The sequence below is a fragment of the Convolutriloba macropyga genome, chromosome 7 (assembly GCF_964194025.1).
Source record: "Convolutriloba macropyga chromosome 7, txConMacr16.3, whole genome shotgun sequence".
NCBI lineage: Eukaryota > Metazoa > Xenacoelomorpha > Acoela > Convolutidae > Convolutriloba > Convolutriloba macropyga.
The window spans coordinates 30,563,066-30,580,794 of NC_134474.1; the positions used below are offsets into that span (position 1 = coordinate 30,563,066).

At 34.7% G+C, this 17,729-nt stretch overlaps 1 protein-coding gene across 1 annotated transcript in view; it reads right to left on the bottom strand.

The window, feature by feature from the left end:
- LOC142343008 (uncharacterized) overlaps positions 1-17,729 on the bottom strand; it is a 79,472-nt gene that overhangs the window by 49,121 nt on the left and 12,622 nt on the right. The window contains exons 4-6 of the mRNA XM_075394690.1: positions 12,221-12,612; positions 11,344-11,533; positions 578-815 (exon numbers count right to left, since the gene is read on the bottom strand). Coding sequence (XP_075250805.1) covers positions 578-815; positions 11,344-11,533; positions 12,221-12,612 — 820 coding nt within the window. The remainder of the gene's footprint in view (positions 1-577; positions 816-11,343; positions 11,534-12,220; positions 12,613-17,729) is intronic.

Sequence of the window (17,729 nt, forward strand, 5' to 3'; positions counted from 1 at the left end):
ATTAAAAAAAATATTTTCTCTTTCTGAATACGTTAGAACTGTGCCGCGCGAGAAAACTCATGATTCGCATGTTTGAAAAAAGATTCGCATGTTTGGGATATGAAGTTAAACTGAAAAACTGCAAATGTTCAAAATTTTAGAAGAAAACGTTTGACGGTTTTGTAAGGTATTATCCAGTACAGACTATTTTTAGAGACACTTGAGAACTTTACACCGTCAAGTGGATTGGAAGTTCAACTTTCATTAATTTTATTGGTATTCACCGAATGTCCGTAAAACTTTAGTTGAATTTTTTTCCTTATTACAAAATTGCTTTCGCTTAATCGAGTTCTCGGCTAATATCTGTTGACATTTTAAAGACTTAATCAGATTGACATTGACAACCCACGTCACTAACCATAACAACACAACAATGATTTAAAAACTAATAATGCTTAGACTACCCAAGATGCTTTGAAACAAGGACTAATATCCTGGTGATAACCGATATCTTGGTTAGATTTAAAAGTTTTTTCGGCTATTAGTTTTCTGATATAACATCAAAATGCATCATAATGCGTAGAAAGCCAAAACTAACCTTGGACCATGAACTCAATGTTATCCTGCCACCCCAGCCGTCTGACAAGAGAACCTTGTTGTGCTAGAGTAAAACCCTTGACAACTGGCTCTATGTCTTCCTCAGTTGGGCAAATCATGTTCACACCTGCTGTCTTCACAATATCTACTTGTGCTTTGTTGGGTAGTGTTTTCAGATACTCTCTAGCTTCCTGATCCCCGATTAATTCATGTCCAGATTCATCCACTGCCCGTTTGACCTTGAATTTCAGGTGAACTTTCAACAAAATTGACCTAGCGAATAGCTCAGAAAACCGTAAAGAGGTAATAAATTATGGCCGTAATTAATAGTTTTATATAATTGATCAGATAGCTATAATTACAGTAGATGATTATATCTTTTGGCGATATATAACAATTGTATAATTGCAATGTCAGGTAAAACTTCATCGTATCATGAAGCAAGAATATTTAATATTTTTATACAAAGATTTTATTGCCCATCAATCTTAACAAAAAAGTACTATTAATATTTTTCTGCAACCAAAATTTGCGGAGCTCAATGTAGTTTAAAGATGGTCCTTGATGAATTACCGCTGCTGATTAAACGAAATGAAAAATGAAAATGAAAAAAGAAATAAAGACACGCGGCGTGTCAGTTGTCAAAAAAATTTGGGACTTTATGATACCTACCGAAAATATTTTGAAGCGAAAAGGATTAACTGATTCTAAGGATTTAAAGAATAGAAAACAAGTTTCAATGGTGCATTGAACGCCCTAGTGAAAAAAAGGGCAATTTTTGTCTTCGTTTCGTACAAAAAATTCTTTGCAACAGCTATCGCAGGCGTTAATATTTTTTATTTCAACTATTTGAAAAAAAATAACCCAGTCAGTTTCGATTGGTTATCTCTCAAGATCTCGCAACAATCATGCAAGAAAGAAAACCATTGAATCATGATATCAGCTTGCAAACCATCAAATTCTCAATGCAATGGATAGCATTCAAAAATACCTACTGATCATGTGTTTCTCAAAGAATAAAGAATAGCAAAAAAATCTATTTCTCTCTGCACAAAAAAAATAAAATTAATGATGGGACCTGTAGAGCAAAAAAAATAATTTACAAGCGCCAAAAATATCTCAGACTTTCAAATCATTAAAAGAAAAGTAGTATTATTTGATACAAGTGCGTAAAATACATACGTGAAACAACGATTTGCCGAGCATATATACTCGAGCAGATGTGCTTTTTGCAACAAAATGGAGAAACTGGACATGTAGCAACCTAGTGCTCTTGAGTTATTCTCTATTTTATGTCTTAATTTACTAACCTTTCTTGCTCAGTGCTTGAATGCTCTGAGAATATTTTTAACGTAATTTTTGTTGAACGGCTATCGCCGGTTGGATTTTTGATTATCTTTTGAAACCATGACATATTTAGCATTTTTTGATGAAAAAATTATATTTGAAATCGTGATTCCAAGTGAAACAGTTGAAACATCAGTTCTCATTAAAATTTATCACAATTAAATCTTCAAATTTAAGGGGAAAAAAGAAAGGCAGAGGGCGTGTCAATTGTCCAAAAAACTTTGAGACTTTATGATTCCTACCGAAAAAATTTTGAAGCGAAAAGGGATATTTGATTTTATTAAAAGAGTAGAAAAATAGTGCCAATTGTGCATTGAACGCCCTATTGAACATAGGGCATTTTTTGACTTTGTTTCGTACAAAAAAATTCCTTGGATCAGCTATCGCAAGGGTTAATAATTTTTGTTTCATCATTTTGAAAAAAATATCTCAGTCGATTTCGATTGGTTATCTCGCAAGATCTCCCAAGAATCATGCAAAAAAGAAGACCATTGTATCATGTAAGATATCAACTTGGAAATCTTCCAATTCTTATTGCAGTGGATAGTTTTCAAACATTTCCTGATCATCTCTTTCTCAAAGAATAGCAAAAAATCTATTTCTGTCTGCACAAAATAAAAAAAATTAATGATGAGACCAGTGGAGCAAAAAAATAATAATTTGCAAGCGCCAAAAAGATCTCACAATTGCAAGTATATAAAAGACATGTATTATTAGATACAGGTGCGTAAAAAAACATACCGAAAAAACGTTTTGCCGAGCATATATACTCGAGCAGATGTGCCTTTTCCAACGAAATAGAGAAACTGAATATGTAGCAACCTAGTGCTCTTGAGTTATTCTCTATTTTATGTCTGAATTTACTACACTTTCTTGCCCAGTGCTGGAATGCTCTGAGATTTTTTTAACGTAATTTTTGTTGAACAGCTATTGCTGGTCTGATTTTAGATTATCTTTTGAAACCATGACATATTAAGCATACTTGTGATGAAAACGTTTTGTTTGGTTTTGAAATGTTAACTGAAACATTGAAAACATCAGTTCACACAAAAAAAATCTATGACAGTCAAATCAACAATGCAATGGATAGCATTCAAAAATACCTACTGATCATGTGTTTCTCAAAGAATAAAGAATAGCAAAAAAATCTATTTCTGTCTGCACAAAATAATAAAATTAATGATGGGACCTGTAGAGCAAAAAAAAATAATTTACAAGCGCCAAAAGTATCTCAGACTTTAAAGTCTTTAAAAGAAAAGTAGTATTATTAGATACAAGTGCGTAAAATACATACGTGAAACAACGATTTGCCGAGCACATATACTCGAGCAGATGTGCCTTTTCCAACGAAATAGAGAAACTTAATATGTAGCAACCTAGTGCTCTTGAGTTATTCTCTATTTTATGTCTGAATTTACTACACTTTCTTGCTCAGTGCTGGAATGCTCTGAGATTTTTTTAACGTAATTTTTGTTGAACAGCTATTGCTGGTCTGATTTTTGATTATCTTTTGAAACCATGACATATTAAGCATACTTGTGATGAAAACGTTTTGTTTGGTTTTGAAATGTTAACTGAAACATTTAAAACATCAGTTCACACAAAAAAATCTATGACAGTCAAATCATCAATGCAATGGATAGCATTCAAAAATACCTACTGATTATTTGTTTCTCAAAGAATAAAGAATAGCAAAAAAATCTATTTCTGTCAGCACAAAATAATAAAATTAATGATGGGACCTGTAGAGCAAAAAAAATAATTTACAAGCGCCAAAAATATCTCAGACTTTCAAGTCTTTAAAAGAAAAGTAGTATTATTTGATACAAGTTTGTAAAATACATACGTGAAACAACGTTTTGCCGAGCATATTACTCGAGCAGATGTGCTTTTTGCAACAAAATGGAGAAACTGGACATGTATCAACCTAGTGCTCTTGAGTTATTCCCTATTTTATGTCTTAATTTATTGACCTTTCCTGCTCAGTGTTTGAATGCTCTGAGAATATTTTAAATATAATTTTTGTTGAACGGCTATCGCCGGTTGGATTTTTGATTATCTTTTGAAACCATGACATATTTAGCATATTTTTGATGAAAAAATTATATTTGAATTCGTGATTACAAGTGAAACAATTGAAACATCAGTTCTCATTAAAATTTATCAGAATTAAATCATCAAATTTAAGGGAAAAAAGGAAAGGCAGAGGGCGTGTCAATTGTCCAAAAAACTTTGAGACTTTATGATTCCTACCGAAGAAATTTTGAAGCGAAAAGGGATATTTGATTTTATTAAAAGAGTAGAAAAATAGTGCCAATTGTGCATTGAACGCCCTATTGAACATGGGGTATTTTTTGACTTTGTTTCGTACAAAAAAACTCCTTGGATCAGCTATCGCAAGGGTTAATATTTTTTGTTTCATCATTTTGAAAAAAAAATAACTCAGTCGATTTCGATTGGTTATCTCGCAAGATCTCCCAAGAATCATGCAAAAAAGAAGACCATTGTATCATGCAAGATATCAACTTAGAAATCTTCAAATTCTTATTGCAGTGGATTGTTTTCAAATATTTCCTGATCATATCTTTCTCAAAGAATAGCAAAAAATCTATTTCTGTCTGCACAAAATAAAAAAAATTAATGATGAGACCAGTGGAGCAAAAAAACAATTTGCAAGCGCCAAAAAGATATCACAATTGCAAGTATTTAAAAGACATGTATTATTTGATACAGGTGCGTAAAAAAGATACCGAAAAAACGTTTTGCCGAGCATATATAATCGAGCAGATGTGCCTTTTCCAACGAAATAGAGAAACTGAATATGTAGCAACCTAGTGCTCTTAAGTTATTCTCTATTTTATGTCTGAATTTACTACACTTTCTTGCTCAGTGCTGGAATGCTCTGAGATTTTTTTAACGTAATTTTTGTTGAACAGCTATTGCTGGTCTGATTTTTGATTATCTTTTGAAACCATGACATATTAAGCATACTTGTGATGAAAACGTTTTGTTTGGTTTTGAAATGTTAACTGAGACATTTAAAACATCAGTTCACACAAAAAAAGTCTATGACAGTCAAATCATCAATTTTAATGGAAAAAAGTTTAGAGCCATTCTGCGTGTCAGTTGTCAAAAAAAAAATTTTGGGAGTTTATGATTCCCACCGAAAACGTTTTAAAGCGAAAAGGATTCATTGATATTATTAAAAGAGTAGACAATTAGTGCCAATGGTGCATTTAGCGCCCAATTGAACATAGGGCAATTTTTGACTTTGTTTTGTACAAAAAAATTCCTTGTTCCTTGCATCAGCTATCGCAAGCGTTAATTTTTTTTGTTTCATCTTTTTGAAAAAAAATTAACCCAGTCGATTTCGATTGGTTATCTCGCAAGATCTCGCAAGAATCATGCAAGAAAGAAGACCATTGGATCGTGTAAGATATCAATTTGGAAATCTTCAAACTCTTATTGCAGTGGATAGTTTTCAAATATTTCCTGGTCATCTCTTTCTCAAAGAATAGCAAAAAATCTATTTCTGTCTGCACAAAATAAAAAAAAATTAATGATGAGACAAGTGGAGCAAAAAAAAATAATTTACAAGCGCCAAAAATATCTCAGACTTTCAAGTATTTAAAAGACATGTATTATTTGATACAGGTGCGTAAAAAAAGATACCGAAAAAACGATTTGCCGAGCATATATACTCGAGCAGATGTGCATTTTCCAACGAAATAGCGAAACTGAACATGTAGCAACCTAGTGCTCTTGAGTTATTCTCTATTATATATCTGAATTTACTAAACTTTCTTGCTCAGTGCTGGAATGCTCTGAGAATATTTATAACGTAATTTTTTTGAACAGCTATTGCTTGTCTGATTTTTGATTATCTTTTGAAACCATGTCATATTTAGAATACTTGTGACGAAAACGTTTTGTTTGTTTTTTTTAATGTTAACTGAAACAATTAAAACATCAGTTCTCTTTAAAAAAATATGACAATCAAATCATCAATTTTAGTGGAAAAAAAGTTTAAAGCCATTCTGCGTGTCTGTTGTCAAAAAAATTTTTTGGGACTTTATGATTCCCACCGAAAATGTTTTAAAGCAAAAAGGATTCATTGATATTATTAAAAGATTAGAAAAGTAGTGCCAATGGTGCATTCAACGCCCTCTTGAACATGGGGAATTTTTTGTATTGGTTTCGTACAAAAAATTCTTTGCATCAGCTATGGCAAGCGTTAACATTTTTTGTTTCAAATTTTTGAAAAAAAATTAGCCCCGTAGATTTCGATTGGCTATCTCGCAAGATCTCGCAAGAATCATGCAAGAAAGAAAACCATTGAATTCAGGAAGATATCAGCATGCAAACCGTCAAACTCTCATTGCAGTGGATGGTATTCAAATAATTCCTGATCATCTGTTCCTCAAAAAATAGCAAAAAATCTTTTTCTGCCTGCACAAAACAATAAAATTAATGCTGAGAAAAAAATTTGCAAGCGCCAAAAGTATCTCATTCTTGCAAGTATTTAAAAGAAATGTATTGTTTTATACAAGTGCGTAAAAACATACGTGAAACAACGATTTGTCGAGCATATATACTCGAGCAGATGTGCATTTTCCAACGAAATAGCGAAACTGAACATTTAGCAACCTAGTTCTCTTGAGTTATTCTCTATTATATGTCTTAATTTACTAAACTTTCTTGCTCAGTGCTTGAATGCTCTGAGAATATTTTTAACGTAATTTTTGTTGAACGGCTATGGCCGGTTGGATTTTTGATTATCTTTTGAAGCCATGACATATTTAGCATTTTTTTGATGAAAAAATTATATTTGAATTCGTGATACCAAGTGAAACAATTGAAACATCAGTTCTCATTAAAATTTATCAAAATTAAATCTTCAAATTTAAGGGGAAAAAGGAAAGGCAGAGGGCGTGTCAATTGTCCAAAAAACTTTGAGACTTTATGGTTCCTACCGAAAAAATTTTGAAGCGAAAGGGAATATTTGATTTTATTAAAAGAGTAGAAAATTAGTGCCAATTGTGCATTGAACGCCCTATTGAACATAGGGCATTTTTTGATTTTGTTTCGTACAAAATAATTCCTCGGATCAGCTATCGCAAGGGTTAATATTTTTTGTTTCATCATTTTGAAAAAAAATAACTCAGTCGATTTCGATTGGTTATCTCGGAAGATCTCGCAAGAATCATGCAAGAAAGAAGAAAATTGTATCATGTAAGATATCAACTTGGAAATCTTCAAATTCTTATTGCAGTGAATAATTTTCAAATATTTCCTGATCATCTCTTTCTCAAAGAATAGCAAAAAATCTATTTCTGTCTGCACAAAATAAAAAAAATTAATGATGAGACCAGTGGAGCAAAAAAATAATTTTCAAGCGCCAAAAAGATCTCAGAATTGCAAGTATTTAAAAGACATGTATTATTTGATACAGGTGCGTAAAAAAAACATACCGAAACAACGTTTTGCCGAGCATATATACTCGAGCAGATGTGCCTTTTCCAACGAAATAGAGAAACTGAATATGTAGCAACCTAATGCTTTTGAGTTATTCTTTATTTTATGTCTGAATTTACTACACTTTCTTGCTCAGTGCTGGAATGCTCTGAGATTTTTTTAACGTAATTTTTGTTGAACAGCTATTGCTGGTCTGATTTTTGATTATCTTTTGAAACCATGACATATTAAGCATACTTGTGATGAAAACATTTTGTTTGGTTTTGTAATGTTAACTGAAACATTTAAAACGTCAGTTCACACAAAAAAAATCAATGACAATCAAATCATCATTTTTGATGGAAAAAAGTTTAAAGCCATTCTGCGTGTCAGTTGTCAAAAAAAAATTTTCGGACTTTATGATTCCCACCGAAAATGTTTTAAAGCGAAAAGGATTCATTGATATTATTAAAAGAGTAGAAAATTAGTGCCAATGGTGCATTTAACGTCCAAATGAACATAGGGCATTTTTTTTACTTTGTCTTGTACTAAAAAATTCCTTGTTGCTTGCATCAGCTATCGCACGCGTTAATTTTTTTTGTTTCATCATTTTGAAAAAAATTAACCCAGTCGATTTCGACTGGTTATCTCGCAAGATCTCGCAAGAATCATGCAAGAAAGAAGACCATTGAATCATGTAAGATATCAACTTGGAAATCTTCTAAAGCCATTCTGCGTGTCATTTGTCAAAAAATAATTTGGGACTTTATGATTCCCACCGAAAATGTTTTAAAGCGAAAAGGATTCATTGATATTTTTAAAAGAGTATAAAGTTAGTGCCAATGGTGCATTTAACGCCCAATTGAACATAGGGCATTTTTTTTACTTTGTTTTGTACAAAAAAATTCCTTGTTCCTTGCATCAGCTATCGCAAGCATTAATTTTTTTTCATCATTTTGAAAAAAAAACAGTCAATTTTGATTGGTTATCTCGCAAGATCTCGCAAGAATCATGCAAGAAAGAAGACCATTGAATCATGTGAGATATCAACTTGGAAATTTTCAAATTCTTATTGCAGTGGATAGTTTTCAAATATTTCCTGATCATCTCTTTCGCAAAGAATATGTAGCAACCTAGTGGTCTTGAGATTTTCTCTATTATATGTTTGAATTTACTAAACTTTCTTGCTCAGTTCTGGAATGCTCTGAGAATATTTTTAACGTAATTTTTGTTGAACAGCTATCGCTGGTTTGACGTTTGATTACCTTTTGAAACCATGACTTATTTAGCATAGTTGTGATGAAAAAATGTTCTTTGGTTTTGCAATGTTAGCTGAAACATTTGAAACATCAGATCTCATTAAAAAATTTATGACAATCAAATAATCAAATTTAATTGGAAAAAGGGGTAAAGGCATTCGGCGTGTCAGTGTTCAAAAAAATTTTGAGACTTTATGATTCCTACCGAAAATATTTTGAAGCGAAAAGGATTCATTGATTCTTGTTAAAAGAGTACAAAATTAGTGCAAACGATGCATTGAACGCTCTATTGAAAATAGGACAATTTGTCTGTTTCGTACAAAAATTTCTTTGCATCAGCTATCGCAAGCGTTAATGTTTTTTGTTTCAACTATTTGGAAACAAAAATAACCCAGTCGATTTTGATTGGTTATCTCGCAAGATCTCGCAAAAATCATGCAAGAAAAAAACCAATGAATTGTGTAAAATATCAACTTGCTAAATTTCAGATGCCATGAATAATTTTAACCACAAAACGCCTATTACGCGAGGAATAGCTTCAAACAATTTTTCGGTGAAAAAAATTCAACGTAGAAAAAAGAAGTTAAAGATCACAAATGCTATCACTAGATTACGTAATTGTTTTCAAGAAACATAAATCCAACGTGTAACTCCTCAAAAGCTGATGAAAACAAAACAAAACCACTACGTTTTAAACCATAGAAATACTTTATTGGGGGAGGAACTAAATCGTCAATTGTGCTTTTATTCTCCCAAAATCCGCCGATTGAAATATTCGTCGTACAGAGTTGTGAGTTGTATCATTAGAAAATTTGCCAAGAGCAGAAAACCAAAACCATAAGAATTTTTTTGAAATTCGTTTTTCAACGGAGGTTGAAAGTTTTGAGAACGTAAGCCCCATTTCATGGTTATTTTTTCACTTTTTTGGTAATCTTCGTTGAGATTTTGATTAATGTTGCTAAAATTTTAACAAAATTCCCAACGATAGCTTTTTTGGCATAACATTTAAAGGTGAAAGAGAGTTGCTGAATTGTTTGAACCGACTTTCCTGGTTAACAATTTGGCTAAATTTTCGAAATTCGACATCTCATTTCTTTTTTTTTGTTAAAAGTGGCAACAAATCTGTCTCTTTGGCACATTTTGTTCAAATAGTCCGGTAGTGCAAACATAAAAACGGCAAATTGCTAAAAAAAATCTGTTTACTTCGATGAGGGCTATTTTTATCAACGGTTCCTAATAAAGTGTACTGGAACAAATAATTTGGTGGCTCTACGCTAACTTAATTTGGTATTCAGCAAAAATGAGTAAATTTTATACATTAAAGGTTATATAATAAATTAACTTTTGATATATTAAGAATATCATATGCCAAAATATCTAATGCGAACTTATTTGAAATAAATACGTCCTTAAAAAAGCGAGTTATGGACATATCACTAATATCTGACATGAAAAATGGTTCTGATTGCTTTATTGCACTGTATTTTTTAAAATTTTCTCTGCCACGTTTCGTCTTAATTCTGTCACATTCCAGCGCAGTCGCAGCAAATAGAGAGGTCCCAATTACTTTCAAAGTAATTAGAACGCATTTTTTTGCTTTTTATCTTTTAAGAAATGGTTTTTTGCCCCAGATACTACGAGTTTTTTTTACCTTTTCTATTTTTGAAAATTTTCACATTTTTGAGGTTTTTTGCTGTCCCATCATATTTTGACATAATTGATTTTTAATGACATGTTACAAAACTCATTACGAGCATTGAAAGAGCGCTCAATTGATTAAATTTATTGTTAGTTAATGTTTTTACATTATTTAATGTTTGTAACTAATTAAAGCTTTAAGTTGGTAGCTAATGGTTTTCATTATTCTAAATTTACTTTTTCTCAAAAAGTATAAATGTCTTCTCTAATTTGCCCTTTTGGTTCTTTGTCTACTTGTTTATTATTCACACAAAAGACAGGTCCCAATTCTTTTCCAATGAAATGCGAGGTAATTTTTTAGTTTAATTTCTCTGATGCTATATGGCTTTGCTATTTGTTTTTAGTTTAAGAAAAATGGATGGATGTTGAGTTTTAGTCGCAACTTATGCTTTGTTTTTATTTGGTTTCGTTGTTTCCTTTTTCTTTAGTTCTCGATAATGGCATGTCTCATCGGCCCGAACAAGGAATTATTTAATCTGTTTAGTGGTTCGAGTTTAAAGGTTTTTTTCATAAAGCTACACCAATTATTTTTGAGCAATAAATGGATCTCATCCTAAAATGGTAGAAAGTTAAGTCAAACATGTGAATGAGGGGGCTTGCAACATTATGTGTAAACGCACATTAACGATCCTCCGTGTTTAGAGTTAAGTTAAGATATTCTACTCAATTTGTTTCATTTTTTTCTTAAAACACTCATTTATGCTGTGCAAAATTAAAGATTATGCGTCAGAACGCAACAATAAGAGCTGAGCTAGATCGGAACAAAGTTACCAGAATCTCGCAAGATGACTATTCACCTTGCAAGATTTTACAAGGTAGCCATCATATTACAAATTCATGCAAGATCTTGCCAGAACTGTCAGGTTTCGCATGGGGGAGCCAAAGTTACCGATTGTCATTAAAGAGGATGCAGTAAATATAGATAACAGAGAAACAATTTAAGCGCAGAAATGCATGCAACAAAGTAATGGGTTTTATTAATTGGTTTTGAATTTCAAACAAATCTCACTGTTTCAGATCGCATCATTTTGAGTCCAGCTACCACTGTCTCGTGGCTGAGTTTCTCAATCTTAGCCTTCTGAATCGCATAGCTTGCCTGATCGGGCAACAACTCTTTCAGATTCCTGGCTATGTCTGACACTGGCAACACAATCCCAACCTCCCGCAAAATAGAGCCAACTACTTCTGGAGAACTCTGCCTGAAATGAATGTTCATTTTAAACAAGTCTTGAGCCCAATATGCACGTTTTGTAAAATGTGTTTACAATTATTTCTTTTTTCTCAAAAAATAAGATACTTGCTATGCAATTATTCAGTGTATTATTGTGCTAATACAGATCAAACAGATCTCGTCTGATCATGGCTAATAATTGTCTAGGTGTGTCTGATCATTGCTGAGATACTGTTTGATCTTTCACGAGTCCCAATGGCAAACTAATGGAAAATGTATAAATATTTGATTACATGTATAAAAATTTGCAAAAAATAAATATTGTGTTTTATATATTTAAAAAAATAAATTACCTGCCTATAACTTTTTTCATTATAAGAAAAACGTTGTAATTTTTTCCACTAATCATTTGATACTGTTTTATAAAGTTTCTGTGAATTGATACTGTTTTATTATACTGTTTTATTCAAAGTTTGTATCTTTTGGATTAATTTTTAAACACTCCAGGAAGCAAAAACGATTTTTAGTCATCATTTTCCAAATTAAGCTTTGATTTGCAAAACATTATAATTTATAAATTTTTGTAATCGCATCTCCTTGATGAGATTGGTTCTGCCTGATCTAATATGAAAGAATGGAGTCTACTTACTGAAATAAAGTATTGGATATGAATTCTTTTCGTAACAGTCGAGCTTTAATATCTCCTGAAAGATACCTGAGGCTGTTAGTGATTGCTTCACTCGGCAGCTGTACTTTCACAGACAAAACATCTGCAATTTTCTCCATCTCGGCTCTGTTCAGTTTCTCAACCTGGTCTACTATCCACATCAATGTAGGTTCCCAACTCACTCTGGCCATCACAGCATTCCGACAGCTGGGATCCAAATTTGACAACATGTCGACACAGTCGTCGTTCCGGGGAACGAAAGAGACATCACGCATCAGTTTGGAAAGTCGGTTCTCTGGAAACTGAGAGAGAAGTCGAGTGAGTTGATCGTCTGTCGGGTCAAGGCTGCATTCGCGGGCTACTAAAGCTTGTTGGTTTGTTTCGAGAGTTTGGACCATTTTGATAGCTTCTTCAACTGAGGCTTTTCCTCTCAATCCAGCCTGTTAACAATTAAACCTTATATCGCTTCATTTTTCCGAATAAAAATCAAATGCGAGTTATAATTGTGCTACGTCCCGCGGCAAATAATAGTGTCACATCCTGCCGCAAGGTTGCTGTTCTGCGAGAAACAAACATAACTAATCGACGGTCGGTCGAATTGCTCTCAAATGACAGGCTGGTTCAATTGTAACTTTTTAGCCGGGGAGGGGCATGATGTTACAAAGCGGTTTAACTGATGATGTTAGAGCTTATTATAGCCCACTAATAAACCACAAAAATTTTTAAATTGAAAGTAATATTGGCGTTTTAAGCTAGCGAATTCTGAATGAGAGAAATTCAGACATCACGCAAAACTCAAGAACTTAATCGTGAAAAGTTACTCGAATAGTGAGAGCTCAACAGAATAAAAACTGATCAAGCAAAAAACTGTATTTAATGAAAACCAGAATGAAAAATATGATTGTCGAGCGAACTGTTTTCAAACTACTGGCAAGTGGTTGGCTTCATCACTACATAGCATCGACTTAAGGAGGCTGGCGTCAGCTTAGATGACGGGGCCGGGTGAGCATGGTGACAAGTTTAGGTGGTTAAAGTGGGCGGGGCTAAGGCTTGGGGTGACGGGTGGAATGAGGTGGGGGGGATGAAGTGTGTGGGGGGGGGGAGGGGAGGTGAAAATTTGAGAGAAATATGTGGGGGAGCGTTTAAGTGGAGTGGGGGTTTAAGCGGAAGGTTTCCTGCTCTAAGAACCGCTCTTTTGCACCATCAACCTTTAATGAGTTTTAAGACTGAGGTAGCCTGCACGAGACGTATTAGACAGATGCTTCGAGCTTAGCAATCATTGAAAGTCGACTTTCCAGATTTACTTTTGTAACAGCCCTACCCCATTATTATTCCTTAGGCAGTATAATGTTCCAGCTATTAATCTATTAATCTTATAGCGCCTTTCCGCTCAAGCTTTGTTTTACTTTCGTGCCACTGGACCATAGTGTATTTATTATTGATAACACAATTTGGCACGCAATTTATTTAGCTTTTGCGTGTTTCAAGAGCTAATTGAGAATTTGTTCCGTTGGCCATGTTCCTTCGCCCAAACGACACTTGATACTTTTCTGCTTACAATCCAGTTAGTTGAGCTTTTTCTCAACAAGCTTTTATAAATAACCTATTCAGTTTAATTCAATATTCTGAAAACTTACTTTGTCGATTTTCCAAAGAAAAAGATAGAGCACAGAAAACAAGGTAAGATCAATTAAATTGAAGTTGTTAATTTCAACAAAAAAAACTAAAACAACCCAATCTCGAATCCCGCATTCGCAATTCAAACGTTCGTTTTTTTTAATACCTACCGGGTTGTTATATTGTTGACAGGTTCGGGATTTTTTTTCCAAAATAAGCTATCCTGCAATTTTCAGGAACATCTGCTTTTTCTTTACCTTCTTTTCAAAAAAAAAAAAGAGAAAAATAACTCAAATATTCGGTCGTTTTTGTGATCTGCTTGACAGATAACGGTTGTTCTTTTTCTTAGATGAGCAATAATTGCCTTTAACTTTAGAACGCTTTGACAAATAGGTACTGATTTCAGAGGCTTCTCAAGCGTTATCCGATTTATCGGAAAATAGACGCTCCTTGCTTCCGCAGCTTCTACATTCCCAGTGTTTGTAGGTCCCACGTAGTAAGACTAAGGGGCTTAGCAAGGGAGGTTTCGGCGGCTGCTACGGCAACCTCAACGATACATAACTTAAGACGAGAGACCTGAAATCCTAAGTTAAAAAAAGTCTCTGCGTTCTTTTCTGTTATCTCTTAGAGGCCAGCTTTTTCTGGTCCCCACAATTTTGAACAACCGATATCTGACTTGCCGGTCCAATCGCAAGGTTGGAACTTTGTGCAGCATTTTTTATTTCCATGTAATTAATAACAAATGGCTGACGCAGCTCTGGAAGCTAAACTTCTTCTACCGGAGCCTTTTAACGGAACCAGTGATATTCAGGCCTATATAACACAATTCGAACTCTTGAGTTCGTTACAAAATTGGCTAAAAAAAGCATTCAATAGTGATGGAACTCCGCAACACGACAGCGCTGGTCAACAGGTTTACATTGATAAGCGTCATACTATTTTTCCCTTGCGCTTACGAGGCAGTGCTATCGAATTTTATCAGTCATTAGATGACGCAACAAAAAATGATTATTCAGAGCTTAAAAAGCAATTTTTGCGCCAATATCAGGAACCTCCTGAATTTTTTCGGTCATCCCTTGCAAAACGTATTCAAGGCGAGTCCGAAAAAGTAAGTGAATTTTTAGCTGAGCTCAAACTTCTAGCTAATAAGGCTTATCCCCAAGACACGCAGGCAATCAGAGACCATATTGTGCTTCAATCTTTCATTGATGGCCTTCACAATATTCATGTAAGGGTAGAGTTAAGAAAGAACAAGCCGGCTGACATTAACGCGGCCTTAGAATCAGCACTCCACTTCGACGCAATTTACCGTCTTGAAGCAAATGCAAATGAGACTGCGCCTTCATCTACTTCTGTGAGTTCCATTGAAGCACTTTCGCGTAAAGTTGATAAACTCATGGCCGGACAAGTTAGTTACCAACCACGTTCTCGTCCGATGAACAAAAAATCGGGTCGCAGGAGCAACTCTCCTTACAGATTGTCTCCGTTTAACAAACGCAAGTCACCTACTTTCTCTCGTAGCCCATCGCAACACGGAGAACGTCGTCAATCTTCCTCTCCGCGAAAAACGTTTCTTGACAATTCACACAGTCGTTCAATCAGTAATGAAAGAAAAGTCAGGTTCACCGGACCAACTATTTGTTATGGTTGTAATCGTAAAGGTCATACTAAAAATAATTGCAAAAATTGTTGGAACTGTGGTTCTTCTCAACATCAGCGACGTAATTGCCCAGAGTCAAAACCATACTCTAACCGATAGCTTCTTCTATCGCCATAGTCCACCTTGAAAGAGTTTGTTCTCCATTTTTAATAACCCATGGCACAAAGCAAGCGTATTTTTGGCATACAGTCGCTTCTTTCCAAAATAATAATCGCCGATAATATACTGCCTGCCCTGATTGATTCAGGTGCTTCAATTAGTGTAATTCGTGCCGATGTTTTTGGCAAGTTCAGCAACTTTAGCCCTTCGCTTACATTGGAAGCATCTGATATCCAAGCATCCGCCATAAATGGCTCTATGCTTCAATTTAAGGGTATGTGCTTGCTTCCATGTCGTTGGTTTAAAAATGGTCCCATGTTTTCTTTCAAATTTTACATTTGTGCCCACCTCAGTGTTCCTTGTGTGGTCGGTTTTGATCTCCTACACAAACAAAAATGTGCAGTAGACTTCTCTCGGGGTTTATTAGATGTAGGTGACGCAGTACTGGAATGTATCAGTCCGTTGTCTCAGTGGTTTGAGGATAATTCTCCGACAACTGAGACTTCGCTTTGTTCTGTAACTTCGCGTTTCCTTATTCCACCTCGAAGTGAAGCACTCGTAAAATGTAATCTAAAGTCACATCATGCGCATAAGTTTTCTTCAAGCAGTTCGCGTACTTCGTCTGACGCGACTGTGGGTTTGGTTGAGCCCCACGTAGGTTTCACCAGTTTAAACTCCCTTTTAGTGGCCTCGTCTCTTGTAACAGTTTCTCAAAATGAATTTTGGCTAAGAGTACTTAACCCTACTTGTAATTCCGTAACTTTATATCCTTCGCAAACTATTGCGCAAATCTTACCCTACAACGAGACTGTCCTTCAAACTGTTGGTTTCAATGCTGTTGACATCAATTCAGCTGAAACTTTGATGCAGTTGTTTAAATCAAAGTTCAGCACTCTCACTAAAAAACAACAAAAGGACGCTTTTAGTCTACTCAAGCAGTTTGCAGACGTGTTTGCTACCGACAAATGGGATCTAGGCTCATGTAATTTGCATAAACTGCGTATTCAGTTGAAAGATGACGCCCAGCCTAGCCGAGTGCCATACAGATCAATGAATCCTTCTAAAAGAAAAGATCTCAAGGATAAGATAACCAAACTCCAAGAAAAAGATCTCATATCTCCTACTCATTCCGAGTGGGCAGCTCCAACCGTGTTAGTTCCGAAACGTGACGGGTCATATCGTCTTGTTATTGACTATCGGAAACTAAATGCCCAAACAGTCAAAACATCGTGGCCTCTTCCGCGCATATCAGATATTCTAAATAATCTCGAGGGAAGCATTTTCTTCTCTAGCCTCGACCTTTGCAGTGGATTTCATCAAATGGAGATTGATGAAGAAGATCGACACCTTACTTCTTTCATTACGCCGTTTGGACTGTATCAGTGGAAACGGATGCCAATGGGTCTTTGCAATGCCCCTGGAGCATTTCAAAGACTAATGGAAATTGTTTTATCAGGGTTGACATATGAAATTGTCCTGGTTTATCTTGATGATATTATAGTCTTTGGTCGTTCTTTCGAGGAACACATACATCGTCTTCAACTTGTGTTCCAACGCATACGGGAAGCAAATTTGAAAATTTCACCTGCCAAATGTTCCTTATTCCAAACGAAGTTAGTATTTCTGGGTCATGTAGTCTCTGCTGACGGGATACACACTGATCCTGCTAAAATAGCAGCTGTGGAGAAATACCCAGTTCCACAAACTATTCGTCAGTTAAGATCGTTCATGGGCCTTGTTGGCTTCTATAGAAAGTTTGTTCTCAATTTTGGTTTGATTGCGAACCCTCTGTACCAATTGATGAATAAAACAACAACGTTCCATTGGACAGCAGACTGCCAAAAAGCTTTCGAGAAATTGAAAACAGCGCTAGTATCCGCTCCAATCTTAGGTTTTCCAAATGAAAAGGATCAATTCGTTCTTTGTACTGACGCATCGCTTACTGGAATTGGCGCAGTGCTATCTCAAAAACAGAAAAATGGTGAAAAGGTTATTGCATATGCTAGCAAAGTGCTGCAAAAAGGTCAAAGAAACTACTCGGCTACGAAACGTGAACTCTTTGCTGTGGTGTTCTTCACATCATACTTCAAAGAATTTCTTCTTGGGCAAAAATTTCAGATAATTACTGACCATCGCGCCCTCGTTTGGCTCTATTCGTTCAAAGAGCCTGATGCAATAGTA